This window comes from Ochotona princeps, chromosome 25 (assembly GCF_030435755.1).
Source record: "Ochotona princeps isolate mOchPri1 chromosome 25, mOchPri1.hap1, whole genome shotgun sequence".
In the NCBI taxonomy this organism is placed as follows: Eukaryota; Metazoa; Chordata; class Mammalia; order Lagomorpha; family Ochotonidae; genus Ochotona; species Ochotona princeps.
In genome coordinates this window covers 3716457-3738200 of record NC_080856.1, presented here as the reverse complement: position 1 = coordinate 3738200, position 21744 = coordinate 3716457, and the positions used below count along the sequence as shown (strand labels likewise).

General features: G+C 51.7%; 1 protein-coding gene across 2 annotated transcripts in view; it reads right to left on the bottom strand.

Annotated features, from left to right (window-relative positions):
- The window catches only part of TNPO3 (transportin 3), a 184774-nt gene extending 182737 nt beyond the window's left edge, over window positions 1-2037 (bottom strand). For both annotated transcript variants that reach the window (XR_009244230.1, XM_058655037.1), the window contains exon 1: window positions 1527-2037. Coding sequence is in view for 1 of the 2 variants with exons in the window: in XM_058655037.1 (XP_058511020.1) it covers window positions 1527-1646 (120 nt within the window). In the remaining variant the exon portion in view is untranslated. The remainder of the gene's footprint in view (window positions 1-1526) is intronic.
- Window positions 2038-21744: the final 19707 nt, after the last annotated feature.

The following is a 21744-nucleotide window of genomic DNA, read 5'->3' as shown; positions in this document are numbered from 1 at the left end:
ACCAGCCCCAAACTTTCCTAAACTTCCATAGATATTAACTCACTTAACAATCACAACTACCCTATGTGGTAAGCAGAATTTCTACCTGGCTTGGCACCAGCATAGTTCTCCATACATGCTAAGCACCCAATTACTAATTTAAGCACACATCGCGAGGGACCAACACCATGGAGTAGTGGATTAAGTGTCTGCCTGCAGTGCAGGCATCCCAGCTTGCTCTACTTCTGATCCAGCTCCCTGCTGATGACCTGAGAAAGCAGAGGGCATGGACCAATGCCTAGGGCCCCCTTTCGCCACATGGGAGACCTGCAGAGGCTCCTGTGGTCCAGCTCAGCCACTGCGGCCATTTGGGGAATGTTCTGGTGGATGGTAGGTCTTCTGTGTCTCTGCAAATCTGCCTCTCAGATAAAAATAAGAAAATCTTCAATAACCAATAATCAAAATAACAATAAAAAAGTTCGAGTGGCAGAGAGTCTTCTTCTGTACTATGGTCTACCATTTCTCCCACTGCACAAGGAGCAGGGAGCCATGACTCCCCAAACAGACTACAGCCACTGACTCAGGGAGACCATCTGTGAGCTCCTCCTGCAGCCTGCAGGGAGCCTGACCCTTGTCTTGCCACAAGGTAAACCCAGCCATGGGGCCCAGGAGAACAGCTCAATGTTCAACAGGGCAGTATTCAAGTCAAAGTTGCACATTTTACAATATCTAGGATACACTTGCAGCCTGGGAAGGTCATCGACTAGGGCAGAGCCCTTTTAAGCAGCAGTTAGGAGGTAAAAATACAGAAAGAGAAAGAGCCCATAAAAGGGGCTGAGTAGAAAATTCAGAAACGGCCTAAAAGCCTTACTTGGCAATTGGCGAAGCCCATCCTACATTTCAGACTTAGAGTCGGTGTGGTCCAGCACCTGTGTGCTGTCCCACGGCCAGTGCAAGCCAACGTGAGGGTGACCAAGAAACAGACGAGGCAGACACACGAGGGCATACTCACGACACCTTACTGAATGCTCACACTTAGGCGAAATTAACCATCTCACAAACAAAAACCTAACAAGGAAAGGAAAGGGAGTCGGGGCCTGGAGGAAGCCAAAGGAGAACTCTCCAAGACGCTGGACTCAGACTCGATGTTTCTTGCTCTACACTGCGCTCGAAAGCAAAGAGGAAATGCCCAGGTCCAGGACTACAGAAAGCGGAGAAGTTTCGAGAACGCTAAGCTTCAGCCTGCGATCGTGCAAGAGAAGTTCCAGCTGCACCGAGAAAGCACCCGTGGGTGGAAGACAGGAGGAAAACAGGCCCTGCTGGAGCCGGGGTCTGAGCAGCCGCCGCGGCGCGGGGCCTCAGGGTGGGCAGAGGGCAGGTCGCCCTCCAGCAGCCGCCGGGAGGCAGGTAGCTGCGCAGCCCCACCCCACGCCAGCGGCTCCTCCCCGCCGAGGACCGCACGAGGCCAACCGCCGCCGGGCCCGCCTGCCGCGCCCCGAGCAGCCCGGGACCCCGCGCCCACGGAACGGCCCCCGGGACCCCCTCACCGAACGCTGCAGCTCCCCAAGCCAAAACGAGGCGCGCTCCTTGCCGCTGGGGTCCGGGTCGTGGTAGAGCGCCTGCACCGCCTGATACACGAGCTGCAGGGTCGGCTTGGCCCCTTCCATGGTGCGGGTGCTGGTGGCGGCAGCGGCGGCGCGGCTTCTCCTCGCGCGGCTCCGCCTTCGCGCCTCCTCACTGTCTCGGCCACGGCCGCTCCCTGACTGGCGCCATCTCCTCCTCTCTGGCCGTTACCGGAGCAGAGGGGTTCCCTGTGGAAGTGCCCCCCTCGGAAACAGCAGGGAAGTCGCCTTCAAGTTCCAGGCTTTTTCTTCTTCTTCTTCCTCCAGACTTTCCGCTCTACTCGACTTCCGCCACCAGACACGAGTGTTCGCCTCCTCCCGGGCCGACTCGCTCTCGGAAGCCGATCCCAGCACGCGACACACCACGCAGCCGACCTCAGCCTCGTCGGCCCGGACCGGAAGCGCCGCGCAGATCGCTCCCTGGCCCACTTCCGCCTGGTGCACTACAAACGGCCTCCTTCCCGACACGCCTCCTCTTGTCTCCCCGCCCCCTCCCGGAAGTGGCCCTGCCGGGCTGAGGCGCCGCCGAGAGCCATTTGGGAGCTTCCTCCCTGGCGTTCTTGTCTCCCGCAGACGGTGTCTGAGCTGCCCTCCTCTCCTGCACGGTGGATCTGGGGTCTTTCTGACTCGGTTGTCCGGTCCCGGAGGTCAGTACTGGACACATCAGCCACTGCCCTGTAGATCCAGGTGACTATTGGAGGAGAGAACTGCTTTACATCCCCAAACTGTGTGCCGCCTTCAGACCATTCCAGAAAGCTTAGAATTCCTGTGCACTCTTTGCCATTTCTGCTTAAGCTCCTGGCGGGTCCTCAGTTCTGCTCCTGACTCTCGGAACTCGAAAATATTTGCATGTAGTATGTAGGGTCATTTTCACACTAAATTGCGTCTTTCTGTGTAAGCTTGGCTTTCCACATCAGATAATCGGTGGTTGGACAAGTGTCAACTCACCGAAGAGGGGAAACCTTGCTATGGGAAAATCTTAAAAGGTCACAGTGTGTTCAAGGGTTTTCCAACGTTGTTGATATTCTCTGCAATAAGAGATGACCGCTACTAAGCAGTCAGTGTTGACCGTGTGGGAAGCACCAGTGAGACGCTCTCACTGAGCCTCAGTGACTTGACCCAAGGTATCCTCCCGGGCCCTGAACGAGAATTTGGTTTTTTTGGGTTTTTTTTTTTTAAGATTTATTTATTTTATTACAAAGTCAGATATACAGAGAGGAGGAGAGACAGAGAGGAAGATCTTCCGTCTGATGATTCACTCCCCAAGTGAGCCACAACGGCCGCTCCGCTGATCCGAAGCCGCAATCCTGGAACCTCCTCCAGGTCTCCCACACGGGTACAGGGTCCCAATGCATTGGGCCGTCCTCGACTGCTTTCCCAGGCCACAAGGAGGGAGCTGGATGGGAAGTGGAGCTGCTGGGATTAGAACCATTGCCCATATGGGATCCCGTTCAAGGCGAGGACTTTAGCCGCTAGGCCACGGCGCTAGGCCCCGAACGAGAATTTGAAGGAGAGCATAAAGGCAGTGTCACTTGCCCAAGGTCACGGTTTTGAAGTGAAAGCCAGGATCTAAACGCAGCCGAGTTTCACGGCAGAGTATGATTCCAGTCAACCACGGGTTAGCTGATTTAGCGGCACTGCGGAACTGTCAGTGATGAAGTAACAGTGTCACCAAAAGAGTTGACATCATTTCAAACGAATGTTCCAGCCACCTGATGCATTCATAGAAAAAAAGCAGACCACCTTGGTCTTGGCATTCATGACTTCATTTACTGGTGATAAGGATTATTTATTGTACTTGAGAATAAGGATAGGGAGAAACAGAACTGTTACATCTGCTGGTCTACTCCCAAATGGCTGCAATGGCCAGAGCTGAAGCCAGGAGCTTCTTCTGGTCTCCCACATGGATGTAGGGGTTCCAGGATTTGGACCATCCTCTGCTTCTTTCCCAGGTCATTAGCAGGGAGCTGGATCAGAATTGGAGCAGCCAGGACTTAAACCAGCACCCATATGTGATGCTGGCACCACAGGTGGGGATTAGCCTGCTATGCCATGAGGCTAGCCCCTGATCTTGCACACAGGTGCAGGGTCCCAAGGTTTTTGCCATCCTCAACTGCTTTCGAATGTTTTTCTTGCAGTGTTAGAGGCTAGAAGTACGAGGTCTGGGTGCTTGTTGATTCACTGCCTGGGAAGGGCTATATTCTGGTCCCATTCATGATCGCTTCTCGTTGTGTCCTCGCTGATGGGAGCACCTTCAAGAAAATTTTTAAAATCGCAGTCACTGATTCTCATCAACATGTTAGACAAGTCGTTCAATTTGGCAAGGGTGCTTCAGCTTCCACACAGCGTTCTGGGAGGGACCCAAGCTCTCACGCTGTAGTGTATTGGAACAGTAATACAGTGAGTCGGCGAGGCAGGGCACAAAATGCAATGTCTTGTCGGTACCCGTTATCCCCCACCACCCAACAAGATGGGCAGGTTGCATCTTCCCATGGATGCTGCACAAAGCAAGCTGGAATGAGAATGTTCCTGCCACTGGCAGTCTGTCCCAGTCACCAGATGTGTGTGCTGCAGGAGCTCCTGTGCATGAGTAAACACATGCGTCCACGCCCCAGCCATGGTTCAAGCCAGTGACTAGGTGGGACACCGGAATCCACATGTTTTTTGTTTTTTGTTTTTTTTTTAAAGATTTATTCATTTTATTACAGCCAGATATATACAGAGGAGAGACAGAGAGGAAGATCTTCCGTCCGATGATTCACTCCCCAAGTGAGCCGCAACGGGCCGATGCGCGCCGATCCGAAGCCGGGAACCTGGAACCTCGTCCGGGTCTCCCACATGGGTGCAGTGTCCCAATGCATTGGGCCGTCCTCAACTGCTTTCCCAGGCCACAAGCAGGGAGCTGGATGGGAAGTGGAGCTGCCGGGATTAGAACCGGCACCCATATGGGATCCTGGGGCTTTCAAGGCGAGGACTTTAGCCGCTAGGCCACGCCGCCGGGCCCAATCCACATGTTTTTAAAAGACTGATTTTAACATGAAAGGCAGCATTATAGAAAAAGTAGAGACTCAGAGAGAACTTGCATTCCTGGCTCACTCCCCAAATGCCAACACTGGCTAGAGCTGGGCCAGTCAGGAGCCAGGAGCTTCTTTCGGGTCTCCCACGTGGGTGCAGAGGCCCAAGTGGTTGGGACATCCTGGACTGCTTTCCCCAGCCACAAGCAGGGAGCTGGATAGAAAGTGAAGCTCCTGGGACTCAAACCGATAGCCATGTGTGATGCTGGCCCAAAGCTGGAGGTTAAGCATGCCACACTAGCGCACTGGACCCCACAGTTCAGATTTTCAGGTGGGTGCTGATGACACAGACAGGACTTGGGAAGCCCAGGCGACACGGCCTTTAGGTCCCTCTGGCTGTGTGTATAAGAAAGTGGAGGGGGAAATTTCACCTCACTATGGAAAACACTGATGCCAACCTTCTTTTCAGAAACCCCCAAGGCTTCTGCTGCATAAAGCCTGGGATTCCAGCGTGGGCCCCCCCAAATGCTTCCTTTGCAGAGGGAATGCATATGTGTAGCCCACTGATCTATCCACTGCATATAGCTTTACTCGCATCCCTTCGCTGCGCAGCTCATTCCACAGAGAGACAGAGCAACGTGTAAAACCCCTCCCTGCTGGATTGGTGTGGGACAGGAATCTGGTTAATTCCGGCCTCAGAACCAGCCTGGGGCGCCTTCAGCACATGCTCCCCGTTTCTGCCCAAGGTCCCTAGCTTAGTCCCAACTCGGTGTGCCCACGTCGCCCTCTAGCGGCGGGGAGCGGCGGCACGCACTCGCCCTGGAGGGACCGGGCGCGCAGGCGCAGATTCCCAGGGGCGGGACAAGTGGGGTTGGCGGGTGTCTGGAGGAGCACCTCGCCTTTTCATATTTCCATCTTCCTCGTCATCCTCCCTCAGCCAGCTCTCACGTCTATCCTTGCCGTCTTTAAAACACAGAATTTAGGGCCTGGAGCGGTATCCTAGCGGCTGAAGTCCTCACCTTGCACGCGCTGGGATTCCATGTGGACGCCCCACTTCCCATCCAGCTCCCTGCTTGTGGTCTGGAAAGCAGTAACAATGGTCCAAAGCTTTGAACCCTGCACCCACGTGGGAGACCCAGAAGAAGCTTCTGGCTCAGTTCCAGTCGTTGCGGTCACTTGGGAGAGTGAATCAGTGGACAGAAGTCCTGCTCTGTCCTCCTATTTGTGTATCTGCCTTTCCAATTAAAAAAAATTTTTTTTAATAGAATTTAAACATGATTTCCTTATTTCAAAAAGACAGAGAGCTAGGGCCGAGCGCGATAGCCTAGCGGCTAAAGTCCTTACCTTGAACGCGCCAGGATCCCATATAGGTGCCGGTTCTCATCCCTGCAGCCCCACTTCCCATCCAGCTCCCTGCTGTGGCCTGGGAAAGCAGTCGAGGATGGCCCAAAGCCTTGGGACCCTGCACTCATGAGGGAGACCTGGAAGAGGAGGATTCTGGATCCTGGCTTCGAATTGGCTCAATTCTGGCTTGGGGAGTGAACCAGCAGATGAAAGATCTTTCTTTTTTTTTTTTTTCCAGAAATATTCTAGATTATTTTCTGCTGGCTTTGTTTTTTGTTGTTGCTTTGTTATTTATTTATTTGTTTTTATTTCCCCTGCTCCCTCCCCAAGTTCCCTCCACTCCACCAAATTCCTCTGTATCATTACTGTTGCATAGTTCTTTACAAACAGTCACATGTCCATCATTCGGGCATTGACAATGGCAGAGTCAAGCCTCCTATTGTCAAGATACGGCTAATAGTTTCATTAGTGGTCCATCTTTGATCTGGAAGTAGAGATGCACACTGTACTGCATCCTCACATCTGCACATGAGAGTCTCCATTACACAGTCACCACACATCCCTCTTAAAAGAAAAGCTACAATACAAAATCAACCACAATAAGAAAAATAGAAGTTTACAACGCCATGAATTTCTGAAGAGGTTTTGATAGTTCAACAGTCCTCAGTTACTGGTGAACCCACCTCTCCAATCACAATGAGATCTTTCCTGAATCCACTGGCTACTATAGTCCACCTTAGTGTCTCTATTTGCCCAGATCTTCACTGCCAGTGATTGGCTGGGGTAATTGATCAATTTGTTCTGCCCTCCATCCTCTGCCATGGTGCCAGGTATCCTCTGGAGGCTCTGATGCACTGCCCTATCCTCCATGTACATTTGGATATGCTGTCCTCTGCTCCGTCTGAGCTACGGAGGAGGCCCAGCTCTGACACATCCACTCCCACAGTCAGCCTGTGGAACCTGCAGTTCTCTCCATGGTTAGGGTTCTGAGTCCGGCAGTTCAGATGGTAGGGAATCGTCTAAGAAACCTCATCTGAGGCCATCCCAGTCCTGATTCTTGTGTGTGTTTGCAAGTACAGGGTCTGGCACAGTCTGTCACCCCAGTTAGCCTACGCACACATTGGTAGTTGCAATTGCTGGGTCAGTTCTGTCTCCAGCCCCATGTTTTACGAAACCTGATGGTGTTGGGGCCCAGCCGGATCCTGCCCATCACATACTCGGCCTTCACGCAAACCAGTGAGAGCTGCAGTCTAGTCAGAGTGACCCGCAAAAACCCCCACCACGACCTCTCCCTGCCCTGGTTCCTATAATTACCAGGATGTACAGCAGACTGGTCCTCTGTCCCATATCTCATTCAGCTCTCATACATGTTGATGGGCATTGAAGCCCAGTTTGTCCCAACCAGCCCCACTATCCAGTCCACACTGGTGCCAGTGGGTGCCACCATCTGTCTAAGCCATGCTTTCGCCTGACAGAATTTGGCCCCTGTGCCAGCATCTGCCAGCTGGTGCTGCAGCAAAGCCCAATCAGTCCACACCAACACTGGCTTATGCATGTACCAGAAGGTACCATCAGCCCAGCCTGGCTTTTCCCTGATCCATTGGATGTAGATCTGCCCCCATCCCAGTTCTCATGCTCACCAGTGGGAGTAGTAGCCCAGTAGGGGGGGCCTTCGCAGCCCCCTTACTGGGGCCATCCCCACCACCCCCCGTGTTTCACATGTGCTGGTTGGGTGCTGTTCAGTCTGGCACAGCCCCCTCACCTCGGCACTTACCAGGCCAGGCCCACCCCCAATTCCAACTCATGCTGGTGGGGGCTATAGCCTAACCAAGCCCTGCCAGCCCCCAATCCCAGCCCTCATGTGGACTGGCTGGTATTGTGCCAGCCCGACCCACACTCCATTCTGGAACTTGGATTTGCCAGTTGGTGATATAGACTGACCCAGCCTGGCCTGCCCCCATCTGTGCCAAATGTATGCCAGTGGGTACCGTATTTTGACCTGGTCTGGGCTGCTCCCCATCTTGGTTCTTGCACTCACCTGCAGGGAGCGTGTCCCAGTAGAGGAGTTCCCCAGGTTCCTCCATCCAGGTCTCTCCCAGTGCCAGATCTCGCACACACTAGTGGGTCCATGGGCCAGTCCTACTTAGTCCACCTGTTGCCCTTGCAGGAACAGTGGCCTTTCCTCACTGGCCCTCACCCATTCTGGTTCTTGTTGTTGTTGGGCACTACAGCCCAGCCAAGCCTGATCCATACCCCGACACAGTTCACACATGGCTCAGTGGGGACAGAGACCTGGCCTAACCTGTCCTATACCTACCCTGGTTCTCACAAGTGCTGGATTCTAGTCCAGTCTGGAGCATCCCATACCCAGCCCACACACACACTGAGGGATTCTGCAGCTATATCCGGACCAGCACAGCCCCTGCCCTGGCCCTCGCGCTCTCCAGTGGGGATCACAACCCAGCCAGAGTGTTCCTGTTTATCCCCAGCCAGGCCTGCTCCCCTCCACAGATTTCACACGTGCCAGTGGTTGCTCTGACCCGGCCTGGCATAGCCGCCATCCATCTTAGCCTTTGCCTTCGGATGCTGTAGCCTGGCCTGACCTAGCCAGCCCCCAGTCCCAGATCTTGCTGGCAGGTGCTACAACCTGGCCCTGTTCAGTCTGCTCCCATCCCCGGCTCATGTGAACCAGCAGGTGTGATACCTTAGCCCGGCATGACCTGACTCTCAACCTGGTTTCTGCACTCGCCAGTGGGCTAAGATCTGCCCTGCCCTGCCCATTCTGCCCCCTTTCAAAACCAACCCACACTCTTGCCAATAGGTGGGGCTACCTTGCCCAGCTTGCCTGACCTCTAGGCCTGGAACACGTGCTCACCAGCGGGAGCTATGGCCCAGTAGGGGAGTCTCCCAGTTTCCCCACTTAGTCCACTCCCAGACCCAGATCTCACATGCTCCAGCAGGTGCTAGGTCCTTGCCCAGCATAGCCTGCCCATTCATCTTGGCCTTTGTATGAGCTGGTGGATATTGCGGGCCGGCCCACCCTATACCCTGTTTTAGGATGCACATGCAGGTACTGCAGCTTGGACCTGCCCAGCCTGTACTCAGCTCCAGTACCCATGAGTGTTGGTGGGTTCCATATTCACTCCTAGTTCAGCCAGTCACCACCCGAACTCTTGTGCTAACCAGCAGGACTTCTATTTCCATAGGGTTGGGCCCACTTATCCTCCATAACACCTACCCCCGGGCCTGGTTCTCTCGCGTGGTGGTTAGTATCATGGCACTGCCTAATGTGATCCATCCCCTGTTCCAACACTCAATCAGGTACTTGGATCTAGGTCTGCTAGACAGACCCCCAGCCATAGCTTTTGTGTGGTATGGCATGTGTTATTGCGTGGTATGGTGTGTGCTAACAAGCCCATCTCAGGACTCCCGTGTGGGCTGGTGAATACAGATCTTCCAACCTTTCCCCTCCATGGCATCAGTTTTCAGTCCCCTCACTTTCCAGCCACAACAGTGGCCCTGTTATTAGGTGTCCCTCAGGAGTCATTCCTCACATGTACGATGTCCGTACCCATGGCTGTCCCTAAGCAATATTTTGTCACCCCCAAGTCCCCAGAGCTCATCGGCGGGCGGCCAGTGGGCAAAGCCCGGTGCCCAATGGGTGCACTGGCTGCCCGCAGAACAAAGATGGTGCTGGCTGCTTAAAAAGCAGCTGAGGGGGTGGGCTTCTTCCTCCGCTCATCAGCCAAGGTTGGCCAATGAAGCTGAGTTCCACTCCACGTGCCCAACCCGCTGGATGTAGGATCTTTCTATCTCCTTCTCTCTGTATATCTGCCTCCCCAATTAAAAAAAAAAAGTGCAGCAGCTGGGACTTGAACCAGTGCTGTATGGAATGGTGATGCTGCTGAGGGCAAGTTAATGTGCTGTACCACAATGCTGGCCTTCTGGGGGGAAAAAAAAAAGTAGAAGCAAAACAAGAAGGAAGGAAGGGAGGGAGCAAAGAACAGAAAACACAAGGAAAGAAAAAGAGAAATAATTCTGGACGTGTTTGCCCAGCCTAATCTGGGATGCACACTCTCTTCCAGAAAGAGCAGGAGGACCCCACCACACCCCTGGGCTCCGGTTCCAGGCCCAGCGATTCAGAGTTGAAGTCACTGCTTCACCTGCTAGGGCCCCTAACCCGTTCCGGTCACAACCAGCCTTAAGCAGCCCAGGGCGTGGCTGTGAGGAGTGATGGGAACATCCCCTCTTAGACCCTGAGCTGCCTCCTGCTTCCCCTCCCACTGCTTGCAAAATTCACGCCCAATCCAGTCATCCACCAATGAGATGTAACCTCCTGGCGACTTACCTGAGAGCCTTACCCACCAATCCCTGCCCACTTACCAATCAACCTCCGGCAATCACCTGTGACTGTCAGCCTACAATCCCCTGGGGCCCACCCACAGCCCCTTCCAATTCCCCAACCACCCCCCCACACACACCTTGCAGGCTCATCTGGATTGTATAAATGAGCCTACACGTGTGCCCCCCCTCCCTCTTCCTGCCCTTCTCTTCCCTCTTCCCTTTTTACCTGGCTCTTCTCCATCCTGCCCCTTCCCCTGCCCTGGCAGCCCCCTTCCTGCCACCGTGGCAGAAGATGTATCCCTCTAGTTTCCTCCCCGCCGTCCCTCTCCTATCCCTCCTCTCCTTCCTCCCCTGCAGATGCAGAAGGAAAAAAAAGTAGCCTGAAACATTTGTCCCGCCCCTCTTCCTCCATGTGTGACCCTCCCACCCTAGTCAGAGGCCCACATGGACATGCCTCCCTCTCAACTATGTAAACAATAGTAGCAACTAAAATTTTATAAAGAAATTGAGTTATAATGAATCAGGAAAGCACACATAACATAAATGTACACTTTAAGCAATTCTCATAGTGAGCCACCCTATCTGTGGCATCTGGACCAAGGAACAGACGGGATCAATAGCTTCAGGTGCCCATCCTGTGCCCCCTACATCCCCTCCCTCCAAGTCTCAGCTCACCCGCAAGGTAACCTCTGTTCTGATTGTTGATCCTGCTGTGGGTTGAATGTGTTCATTGTTGGTGTCAGGAGCTGGGTGTTGAGGAGGGCCTCAGCAGGCAAGGCACGATGGCTGTAGCACTGTTGCTGTGTCTCGTCTTGCACCACCGCCCTCCTCCATGGTAACGAGGTAAACCTCCCCAGATGCCCAGCAGGTTTGCCAATTCCGTGCTCTTGGATAATCAAAACTGGGAGTCAGGAGCTCCATCCAGGTCTGCCTTGAGTACAAGACACCCAAGCATGTGGACCACCTTCTATTACTTTCCCAGGTGCATTAGCAGGGAACTGGACTGGAGGCAACAGCCAGGTCTTGAACTGGCACGCTCTTACAGGATGCCAGCGTCTCAAGTGGCAGCTTAACGCACTGTGCCACATGCTTGCCCTGTGCCTGCTTTCGTTGGCTTTACAACGTGAAGTAGAATTGTTGGGTTGTCAAATTGATTGATACTGCCAGCTTTCCAAAGTATTTTGTACAAATTCATATTTTCATCAGCAACTTAGGAGAGCTTTCAGTGTGTTATTTTTTTCTGCCAGTCACCTGGTAGCTGGGTAACGGTACCACCTTATAGCTTTCGTTTATAATTCCTGGATGACGAGAGCACCTTCTCAGGAGCTAAGCACCAGTTTGGCTGGAATATTTTCTCTTGCTAAGTGCTTTTATGCAAACAGTTTCAAGCCTAAATTTACACAGCCGCCAATGATAAGAGCATTGGTAAGCACTCCATTTAATCCCCTCTAAGCCAGTCTCTTTGCAGGCTGCCCTGGGAGAGAGTCCTCAGCCTTGAACTCCCAGCGTCTGGCATGGCTGGATGTGGGCTGGGGAAGGGTGAGGTGGGGGTTCATGTTGATGCCAGGTCCTTGTCATGCATAAAGAGAACTGTTAGTGCTGAAGTAAATTTTAATGACAAGGTGACGAAGAGAACACACACAGATACACACAGACACCCTGCTCGAGCGGCCCAGGGAGAGAAAAGGGTTTGAGAGGAGAGACCCAGAGTGCTCCCCTGCGCCTCTTCCAGGCATGCAGGAGAAAGCACTTCCCAAGGCCTCCTCTTCAAAAACTTTTTAACTTTTTCCATTGTTTATTATATTTTTGACAATCTTTACATAGTTAATTAGGGTAAAAAGGTTCAAGGGCTGCAGGAAAGTGGGTAAGACTATTATTTCCACATTGTTTCCTTCATGTATCCGAGGTAAAGGGGGATTTTAAGGGACAAGCCCCACCCAGTCTCCCACCCACCCCAGGTCCCGGATGTGGGGCATGCTCCAAGGGTCCTGCTCAAGTGGTTTTGATAGTTTACCAGTTATGAATTGCTGCCACTCTCGCCATTCTAAGCATGATGAGGTCGTTGAAGAATCCACTGATTGGCATAGTCCATCTTAGAGTCTCCGTTTCACTGCCAACATACAGCTGAGGTGGTTGATTGATTTATTCTGTCCTCTGTCTTTTCATGGTTAGGGTTCTGAGTCCGGCAGTTTGACTGGGAGATCCCCAAAGAAACTTTGTCTGAGGTGTTCCCAGACCAGATTCTTGTAAGTACTAGCAAGTACAGGGCCTGGCACAGTCCGTCGCCCCAATCAGCTGGTGGTTGCAATTGCTGGGTTGGTTCTGTTTCCAGCCCTGTCTTCCACTGGAACCAATGGGTGTTGCAGTCCAGCCTGGTTCTGCCCAGCACACACTCGGCCCTCACATAAACCACTGGGAGCTGCAACCTAGTCTGAGCGACCCACAGTAACCCCCACAAGGCCCGCCCCCTGCCCTGGTTTGCCAGTACTCCTCTGTGCCTCTCTCAGGAATGCAGGAGAGAAAAAGCACCTCCCAAGGCCTCTTCTTCCAATTTTTAAAAGATTTAGTTATTTTAATGGAAAGTCAGATTTACAAAGAGAAGAAAAGCCAGAAAGATCTTCCATCTGCTTGTTCACTCACCAAGTGGCTGGAACAGCCACAGCTAGACGGATCCAAAGCCAGGAGCCAGGAACTTCTGGGTCTCCCATGTGGTGCAGGGTCTCAAGGCGCTGGGCCATCTTCCACTGCCTTCCCAGGCCACCAGCAGGGAGCTGGATGCAAACAGAGAAGCCAGGACACATCCCTGTGCCCACATGGAATCCTGGTGCGTGCTAAGTGAGCATTTAGCCACTGAGCCATTGTGCTGGGTGCAGCCCAACACCTTTTAACACATTCCAAATCATTGTCCTGATAGACAATCTGTTACCTCTGTCATATAAATGGGAACCAAGACAGCAGTCACTTCTACTAAACGATGGTTACAATTACAGGTGAAGCCATCATTGGTAGCTGTACGCGGTGGTCCTGGTACCCTTCACCGATCCACACAGCTGGAGATGCTAGGGTCTGTTATGGAAGAAGGAGTCAGCATTGCCTGGAGCCTCCGCACACCCCCAGACCGCCATTCACCTCTAGATGACCCACAACACCTATTACTCATGAGGCAGGGCTGTGTAAACAGTTGTTAGGCTGTAGCATTTCGGCAATCACGCCAAGGATGAAGTTCTGTGCAAGCCTTGTTGAGCTGGGGCCTGCCACTGCAGAAGGCAGACCACAGTGATGAATAACAATTTCTGGACACGACTATCTGACAGCAACTGTGCCACAACGAACCATGAAATAACAGCTATCTGCCCCCTAAATGCAGGCTCACCAGCTCACTACAGCACTAAGGGCTGACTTGAGTACCGGCTGCTGCGTTCCCATCTAGCTTGCAACCAATGGTCTGGGAAAGCAGCAGAGGAGGGCCCACGTCCTTGGACCCCTGCACCCACAGGGCAAACCTGGAAGAGCTCCTGGCTCCTGGCGTCATCGTGGCCCAGCCCTGGCCATGGCATTAGTTCGAATAGTGAACCAGCAGATTTAAGATCCATGCCTGTATCCCCAACTCTGCCTTTCAAATAAGTAAGTAAGTAAGTAAGTAAATTTTAGTGGATTTTTTTGTTGTTGTTCAGTTGTTCAGCTTGAACGCATATTCACTCTCCTATTCTTTCTTGGGTGTGGCTGTGGGAATTGCTAGTTTGGGGCCTTGGAGTAAGCTGACTCTGTTAGTGGAGGTCTGGCCCAAGGTCTGGCCCCACTGCCTGTGGTTGACGTTTCCTTTGGCTGTAAGGTCTCCTCCCTCAGACTAGCAGCTGGGCACTGGGAGCAGGTGGGGATGGGGATAAGGAGTGTGGGTGGGTAGGGGTGGGGATCTCGTTCAGCTTTGTCCCAGATTTGGGGACAAGCTTGTATTCTGAAGGGTCTGCTTGGGATCCTAGGACCACTTCAGCATCTGGCCCAGTCCCTGGGTTGGTGGAGAGACCTCCAGTGTAGCTGAGCCAGACGCCAAATGCCCCCTCACCTCTTCTTTTTTTTTTTTTAAAAAAAGATTTATTTTATTTTATTTTCATTACAAAGTCAGATATACAGAGAGGAGGAAAGACAGACAGGAAAATCTTCCGTCCGATCATTCACTCCCCAAGTGACCGCAACAGCCGGTGCTGCACCGATCCAAAGCCAGGAGCCAGGAGCCTCTTCTGGGTCTCTGATGCAGGTACAGGGTCCCAAGGCTTTGGGCCATCCTCCACTGCTTTCCCAGGCCACAAGCAGGGGGCTGGATGGGAAGTGGAGCTGCCGGGATTAGAACTGGCGCCCATATGGGATCCCGGTGCATTCAAGGAGAGGACTTTAGCCGCTAGGCCACGGCGCCAAGCCCACGCCCCCTTCTCTTGGCTCTTTCCTCTACATCCAAAGCCAGAGATGGCTTTAACTTGCATCATCCCAAAGGTTCTGCTTCCATGGTCACACTCCCTCCTCTGCCTCTGGTCCTCCTGCCTCCCTCTTCCAGCATAAGGCCCCTGTGGTTATGAGGGGGCCTCCTGCCTAATCCAGGATGTACCCCCATCTCAAGATCTACCGCTGGTACTAGCTTCCATATTATCAGACATTTCCCTGAAGGCTGGGTGGCTATAGCTTGCAATCCACTGGAGAGGTACCCAGATAATCTCTTCTGTCCCTATGTCAGTCTTGAACAATTTTTCCAGACAATGGCAAGACCCCTAAGAGGCGTGCTTTTGGAGAACAGAAGATCAGGTAGCCTGGGTCTGAAGTTCCCGCAAGTACCCACCCACTTGCCTGAGGAAGCAGCTACCTCTTTAAACAGCACGGACCGCCCTGCCCCAACTCAGCCAAGCTGGCTCATCCCCAGTGACCTCAGCATCTAAGCTTTCCACCTCCTGGCTGTGTCCTTCCATACTGCCTTCTGCCTCGATTCCACTTGGCTCTTACGGAATAAGGAGCGCCACGAGTTCCCCACAGCAAGTCCAAGAAGATTTTGTGCTGTTGACTACGTGGCCACAGTGACACAGTGAGTTGCTGACCACTTTCAAGCAAGCTGATGTTTTTTTTTTTAACTCTTCCTGCAGTGATTTGTCTTATCTCTCCTGAGAACTCCTTCTAAGCAAATGGCAAGAGGCCAGCATTGTGGTGTAGCAGCATCCCATTTGGGTGCTGGTTCAAATCCCGGCTGCTCCACTTCTGACTCAGTTTCCTGCTCATGGCCTGGGAGAGCAAAAAAGGATGGCCCAAGTGTTTGGGCTCCTGCACTCACATGGAAGACCTAGAGCAAGATACTTCCTTCCTTTTATTTTTTTTAATTCTTTCTTTCTCTCTGTCCTTCTTTCAGATTTATGTATGTATTTACTTGAAAGGCAGAGAGAGAAAAAAAGTCTTCCATACACTGGTTCACTCCCCAAATACCCATAACACTCAGGGGCTGGGCCCGACTAAAACCAGCATCCAGGAATTCCACTGGAGTCTCATGAAGACTGGTAGGAGCCCAAATATTTGGGGGATCATCTACTGCCTCCCAGGAAGCTGGATCAAATGCAAAGGAATCAGGACTCGAGCTGACACTCTGATATGGGATGCAGGTGTCCCAAGCTGGGACGTAACCCACTAGGCCACAACACCTGACCCCATCTCCACCCACCCTTCCGCCACCCCTGTGCCCCTGCTCTCAAAACACCCTCAGTCCAGCAGGTACAGAACTAAGCATAAAGTTGTGTGTCCAAGATCAAAGAGGGGAAAAAACAATTCCCAAGTGAAGGGATAACAACAGAGAAGGTACAAATGCGTGGACACAGTGTGTGTTCCTGGCTGGGAACTTCAGGTAGAGACAAGTGGCTGGCACTAAAGGTGAATGGAGCACTGCCCAGAAGGTAACACTGAGGAAGGCTTGGAGGACTCGGTCAGCACACAGGCCTTCAGCCTTGGCTTCACTGGGTCTTTCTCCTATGCACCCAAGTCTGAGTCCAGCCCTGTTAACACAGATACAACTTAATAAGAAAGGGTTGTATCCTCAGAAGCCATGGTTCAGGGAAGCAAAGAGCTGTGCAAATAAATATTTTCAATAGAATAAGATAAGTGCAAAAAAAGTGTGCTCAAGTATTTAAGCAAGAGACTCAGGAACTGTACCCTTGGGAATAAGGAGAGGAAAAAGGGACTCCTGGGAGCAGGTGGGGAGATTTTTGCAACGGAGCCATAGCAGGTTAGAAGGAGAGGGTAAAAGAATGAGAACATGGCAACCCCTAGCCTACCGCAGGGGTCCATACTCACAGATGCTCCAAAGCACAGCACCGATCATGCACGTGCAGGCCACTGGGTGGATCCTTGCTGGCCCCATCCTTCTGAGGCAGACTGGAATCTTCCAGAAGCTCACTTCCTGCCTTCAGCTCCTACTGCGTTACAGCCACAGGAGGTCAGGCGCATTTCTCCCTACTCCTCTGCTCTGCAACTTTAGCTCAGGGTTTGATTTCTCCTGATTTCTGACCTTGTGCTCCTATGATTACAGGGCTTTTGCTGATTCCATGAAAGACCTGAGGGTCACAGCAATTACGTCTCCCAGTTACTCAGTAACCAATTGGCAAACCGGGATTCCCATCTAGTCGAGAGGAGCTTAAGGGGCGCCCTACTTTTGCTCTACTTGGCTGACTTGCATTGTAAAGAAAGTCTCTCCTTCCAGAAGTGAACTCCAGAGTTTATAGCCAGTGGGGCAGAGTCCTGAATGCCACTGCCATCCTTCCTCATTGCTGGCCAAGTTCCATGTCTCCTCCCTTCCCCAACATAGCACCAACGACCCTACAGTTTCAGGGCATCCTCATTTTGACTGTATAATGTTTTGACCCTCCAGGGCCCAGCCTCCTAGGACAAGGAAAATTATAGATCAGCTTCTGTTTTCCTGCCCTTCTGGGTAACTCCAAAATGGCTCATACCCCTGAGGTACCCAGAAAGACCCTGCACTAAATCCATTCTGGCTGGATTTCTCCTGGGACTATTTAGAACAAAAACTATCCAGGTTGGCACCAACCCTTTGCCACTTCATCCAAAGAAGGGGTTAGGGAGCATCTCTTTCATGGAATTCAGTTTTCTGACTGTGCGTTGGACCTGGGTGTAAATTTCCAGAAATAATGGAGCATGTTGAGGCCACAAGACAGCTCGGGATGCATGAGGAGCTGACCTGGAAGGAATGGCAGCTCTGTCCCCAGCTGAAGGCAGCTGCCCATGTTGCCTTAGACCTAGGCAGTGATAGAGGGTTAGGGTTAGGGCCTTCAGGACCTTCGCTTTGGCTTCGGCTTTGGGAGGGGCAGGAGCTTCCTTCTTCGCCTTAGGCGCCATCTTGGTGAAAAGGCACAATGGCCATTTTTATCACCCACTTTCGGTTTCATTTCAAAGTCCCAGGTTCATGTCTCTGCACTTCAGATGGCAGCACTCGCCCTAGCCACCTGCAACTTGTCATAATCAGGTTAATGCACACCCACACCTTCCCAGCTGTTTAAGTCCTGCCTTCACGGAAGTCAGCCCAGGCCACTGGTCAAAAGCCCCAGGTTTGGAGGATGAGTAACTCCCCATGAGTGATTTCTCCCATCAGCCTCAGAATGGTTGATGTTCTGATTCATAATATGAGAGGATGCTGGAGTCCAGCTCCAGCCTGGGTTTCGGAACTCGGGAAGGGTGCGTGGATGAGGCGCAGAAAGAAAGAGACGGACCACTAGGATTCCATGATGATAGTGGACACGGCAATAAAGCCGTCTGCTTTATTTATACAGAATCAGTTAAACTCTGGCTCAGACTTTCCACGTCATGGTCAAGTGGGTGTTTCTAAGGACAACCATGCCATCTGCTTTATCCAAAAACAATAGGAATTCCTGCTACAATTCTTATCCTACAACCTAATCTTGTATTACAAAGAAAAGGAGAACCTAAAGATTAAGGATAGGATGAAACCCTAAACACAGGTCCCTTGATTAGCATAAGGTCAATGGGGACACCCAAAACAGTAGGAATAATAGAAGGCCCTTTTGTAAGACATTATCATTGACATTAACCTCCAAGTTCACATTGTGTAAAAAGCCAGTCTCACAATAGCGAAAATGCCTGGACAGATTAGAATTCTTCCGCTGAGCCGGCATAGTAGGCACGGCGAATGTCCAAGCGAAAAGCACAGACACAAGGAGAACATGGTGGTGGTGGTAGAAGTGCTGGGAGCGGCCTGCTCCTAAGCCTCTTTGCTACATATTATCTCCTCTTCCCCCCAAGCCCATTAACAGGACAATAGGACATCAATGAGTCTGCAAAGGCCAGGTGCTACTGCCTGAGTGCTACTGCCTGAGTGCTCAGCTAAAGCAATGTAAATCAGCTCCACAGCCCACAACAAGAGGACTTCAAAACTTCACACATCCATACATACAGAGAGAGAGGAGGAAATACAGCTAGTGGGTCACTCCCCGGCTAGCTGCAATAGCCAGGGCTGGGTGGGCCAGGCCAGAGCCAGGAGTCAGGAGCCAGGAGCCAGGAGCTTGTTCCAGGTCTCCCATGTGGATGACAGAGGCCCAAGCACTTGAGTCATCCTCCGCCACTTTCCTAGGCATATTAGCAGGCAGCTGGATTGGACGCAGAGCAGCAGGGGCTAGAACTGGTGCCCATAAGGGTTGTGGGATGGAAAGTGGAGCCACCAGGACTCAGGCAGAAGCAGTGGTTTGACGTGCTGCACCGCAGTACTGGCCTCAGTTCATCGCTACAGTGATAACTTCCCAGGAAACTAAGAGAGTAAGTGGGTATTTACAGTCTGTTGCGCTAACATTGTACTTATCCATCCAGTTTCTCTCTGCTTCTCACTATGTATCCACGCCACCACCTGCTGGCGTTTCTTCACAGTTCCAATACAGCTTTCCTTCCACCTGTCTGCTTTGTGCTGCTATTGTCAAATGTCTTACTTTTTCCCATGGTGTAGGCCCAGCAATACAGTTCATCACATAATGTTTTGTGAGATTGCTTTTTAAAAACAAATCTACAATTCAAAACTAACATTCACCCTTTAGTTCGATTGGTGACTAACCATGTTCACCAGCATTTTCTCATGCATTCATTGACACATATCTTCCTGACAGATGTATTGACTGAGAACCCTTATCCTTTTAAACAATACATTTATGGGCCTGATATGAGGATGGCTCAATGGTTAAATCCTCACCTTATAAGCACTGGGATTCCAAATGAACTGGAGTTCATGTCCAGCTGCTCTACTTCTCATCTGGAGAGAGAGAAAGAGAGATAGAGAGAGAGAGAGAGAGAGAGAGAGATATCTTTCATTTACTGGTACACTTTGCTAATGGTCACAACAGCCCGATCCAGGCCAGAGCAAAGCCAGGAACCTGGAACTCTCCTGATCTCCCCTGTGGCTGGCAAGGACCAAGTACTGCTCTTCCAGTCCTGCTGTCTTCCCAGGCACATGAGCAGGGAGCTGTCTGGTCAGTGTATGGTCAGCTGTGTGCCACCCTTCGATCTGGCATTCCAATATGGGGATGGGCCCATCAGAAGCTGTAACCTCATCCACTGAGCCACAGTGTGAACCCCCTGCTTCTCTCTCTTTTTCTTTTAAATTAAACAATGTTGCTATTTTCAGGTTATCTGAAGGGAAGAGTCTAGCCACCTGTTTATTTTGCGTGCTGCAGCTGGGGAAGCCTGGAGCTCAGTCTGGTTCTGCCACACAGGGAGTAAAGACCCAAGTGTGTGAACAGGCCAGCATTTACATTAGCAGGAAACTGGAACCAGAAGTGTGGCTGGAATTGTGGCACAGAGAGTAATGTTGCTGCTTGCAACACCAACATTCCAGATACTCTGCTTCCAATCCACCTCGCTGCTCATTGCTACTGTGCCTGGGAAAGCAGCGGATGACCATCCACACGTTAGGATCCCCGCCACCCATGGGGGAGATCTGGATGAAACGCCTGGCTACAGCTGGGCGCACCCCTGGCCACTGGAGCCACTGGAAAAAAGCAGTGAAGGAAAGTTATCTCTCCCTCTTTCCCTTCTCCCTATCACCCACTTTCAAATGAATAAATAAATAATTTTAAAAAGTAGACCTGGAACCCAACCATGTAACAAAGGACACAGATGTACCAAGTGATAGTGTAACTAAAATTTAGCCCACCTCTTCTTTTTTAAGATTGATTTTCTTTTTATTTGAAATCCAGAGTTACAGGGAAAGAAGGAGAGATGGAGAGTGAGCTCTTCCATCTGCTGCTTTATTCCCCAAGACGACCTCAATGGCCAGGGCTGGGCCAGTTTGAAGCCGGGAGTCTGAACCTCTGTCGGATTCTCTCACTTGAATGTAAGAGCTAGGCCCAGTATGATGGCTCAATGGTTAAATCCTCAAATTGCAAGTGCCAAGCCCCCTTATGGGCACTGGTTCATGTCCTGCCTGCCTGCTCCACTTCCCATCCAGCTCCCTGCTTGTGGCCTGGGAAAGCAGTCGAGGACGGCCCAAAGCCTTGGGACCTGCACCTGCATGGGAGACTAGGGAGAAGCTCCTGGCTTCAGATTGTCGCCTGCAGCTGTTGTGACCATTTGAGGACTACATCAGTGGACAGATCTTTCTTTCTGTCTGTTCTTCTCTCCTTAAATCTGATCTGCCTTTCTAATACAAATATAAAAAATAAATTAAAAAAAAATGTAGGATCCAAGCCCTCGTGCCATCTCTAATGCCTTCCTGGGTGCATTAGCAAGAAGCTAGATTAAAAACACAGCAGCCAGGACTTGAACTGGTTCTCATATGAGGTGCCCCAAAGTCTTAACCCATCCCAACACCAGGTCTAAATCCCACATCTCATCATTCCAGTGATCTCAGCAGGTGTGAGAGTCTCGGGACTGGTTCTTGCCAAGATGGAATTCCTCTCTGTCCACAGATACCTGAAACTTCAGGAAAAAGTTACATGCTTTTCAAGTGTTAAGGCAAACAGGCAAAGGATAAGCATCCTATTCTGAAAGGGGAAAAAGGAGAGACACGAAGGGTACTTACTGGCTTACAGCCAAGTTGCCACCCAGCAGAGCAGAGACACGAAGGGTACTTACTGGCTTACAGCCAAGTTGCCACCCAGCAGAGCAGAGACACGAAGGGTACTTACTAGCTTACAGCCAAGTTGCCACCCAGCAGAGCAGAGACACGATGGGTACTTACTAGCTTACAGCCAAGTTGCCACCCAGCAGAGCAGAGACACGATGGGTACTTACTGGCTTACAGCCAAATTGCCACCCAGCAGAGCAGAGACACGAAGGGTACTTACTAGCTTACAGCCAAGTTGCCACCCAGCAGAGCAGAGACACGATGGATACTTACTGGCTTACAGCCAAATCGCCACCCAGCAGAGCAGAGACACGATGGGTACTTACTAGCTTACAGC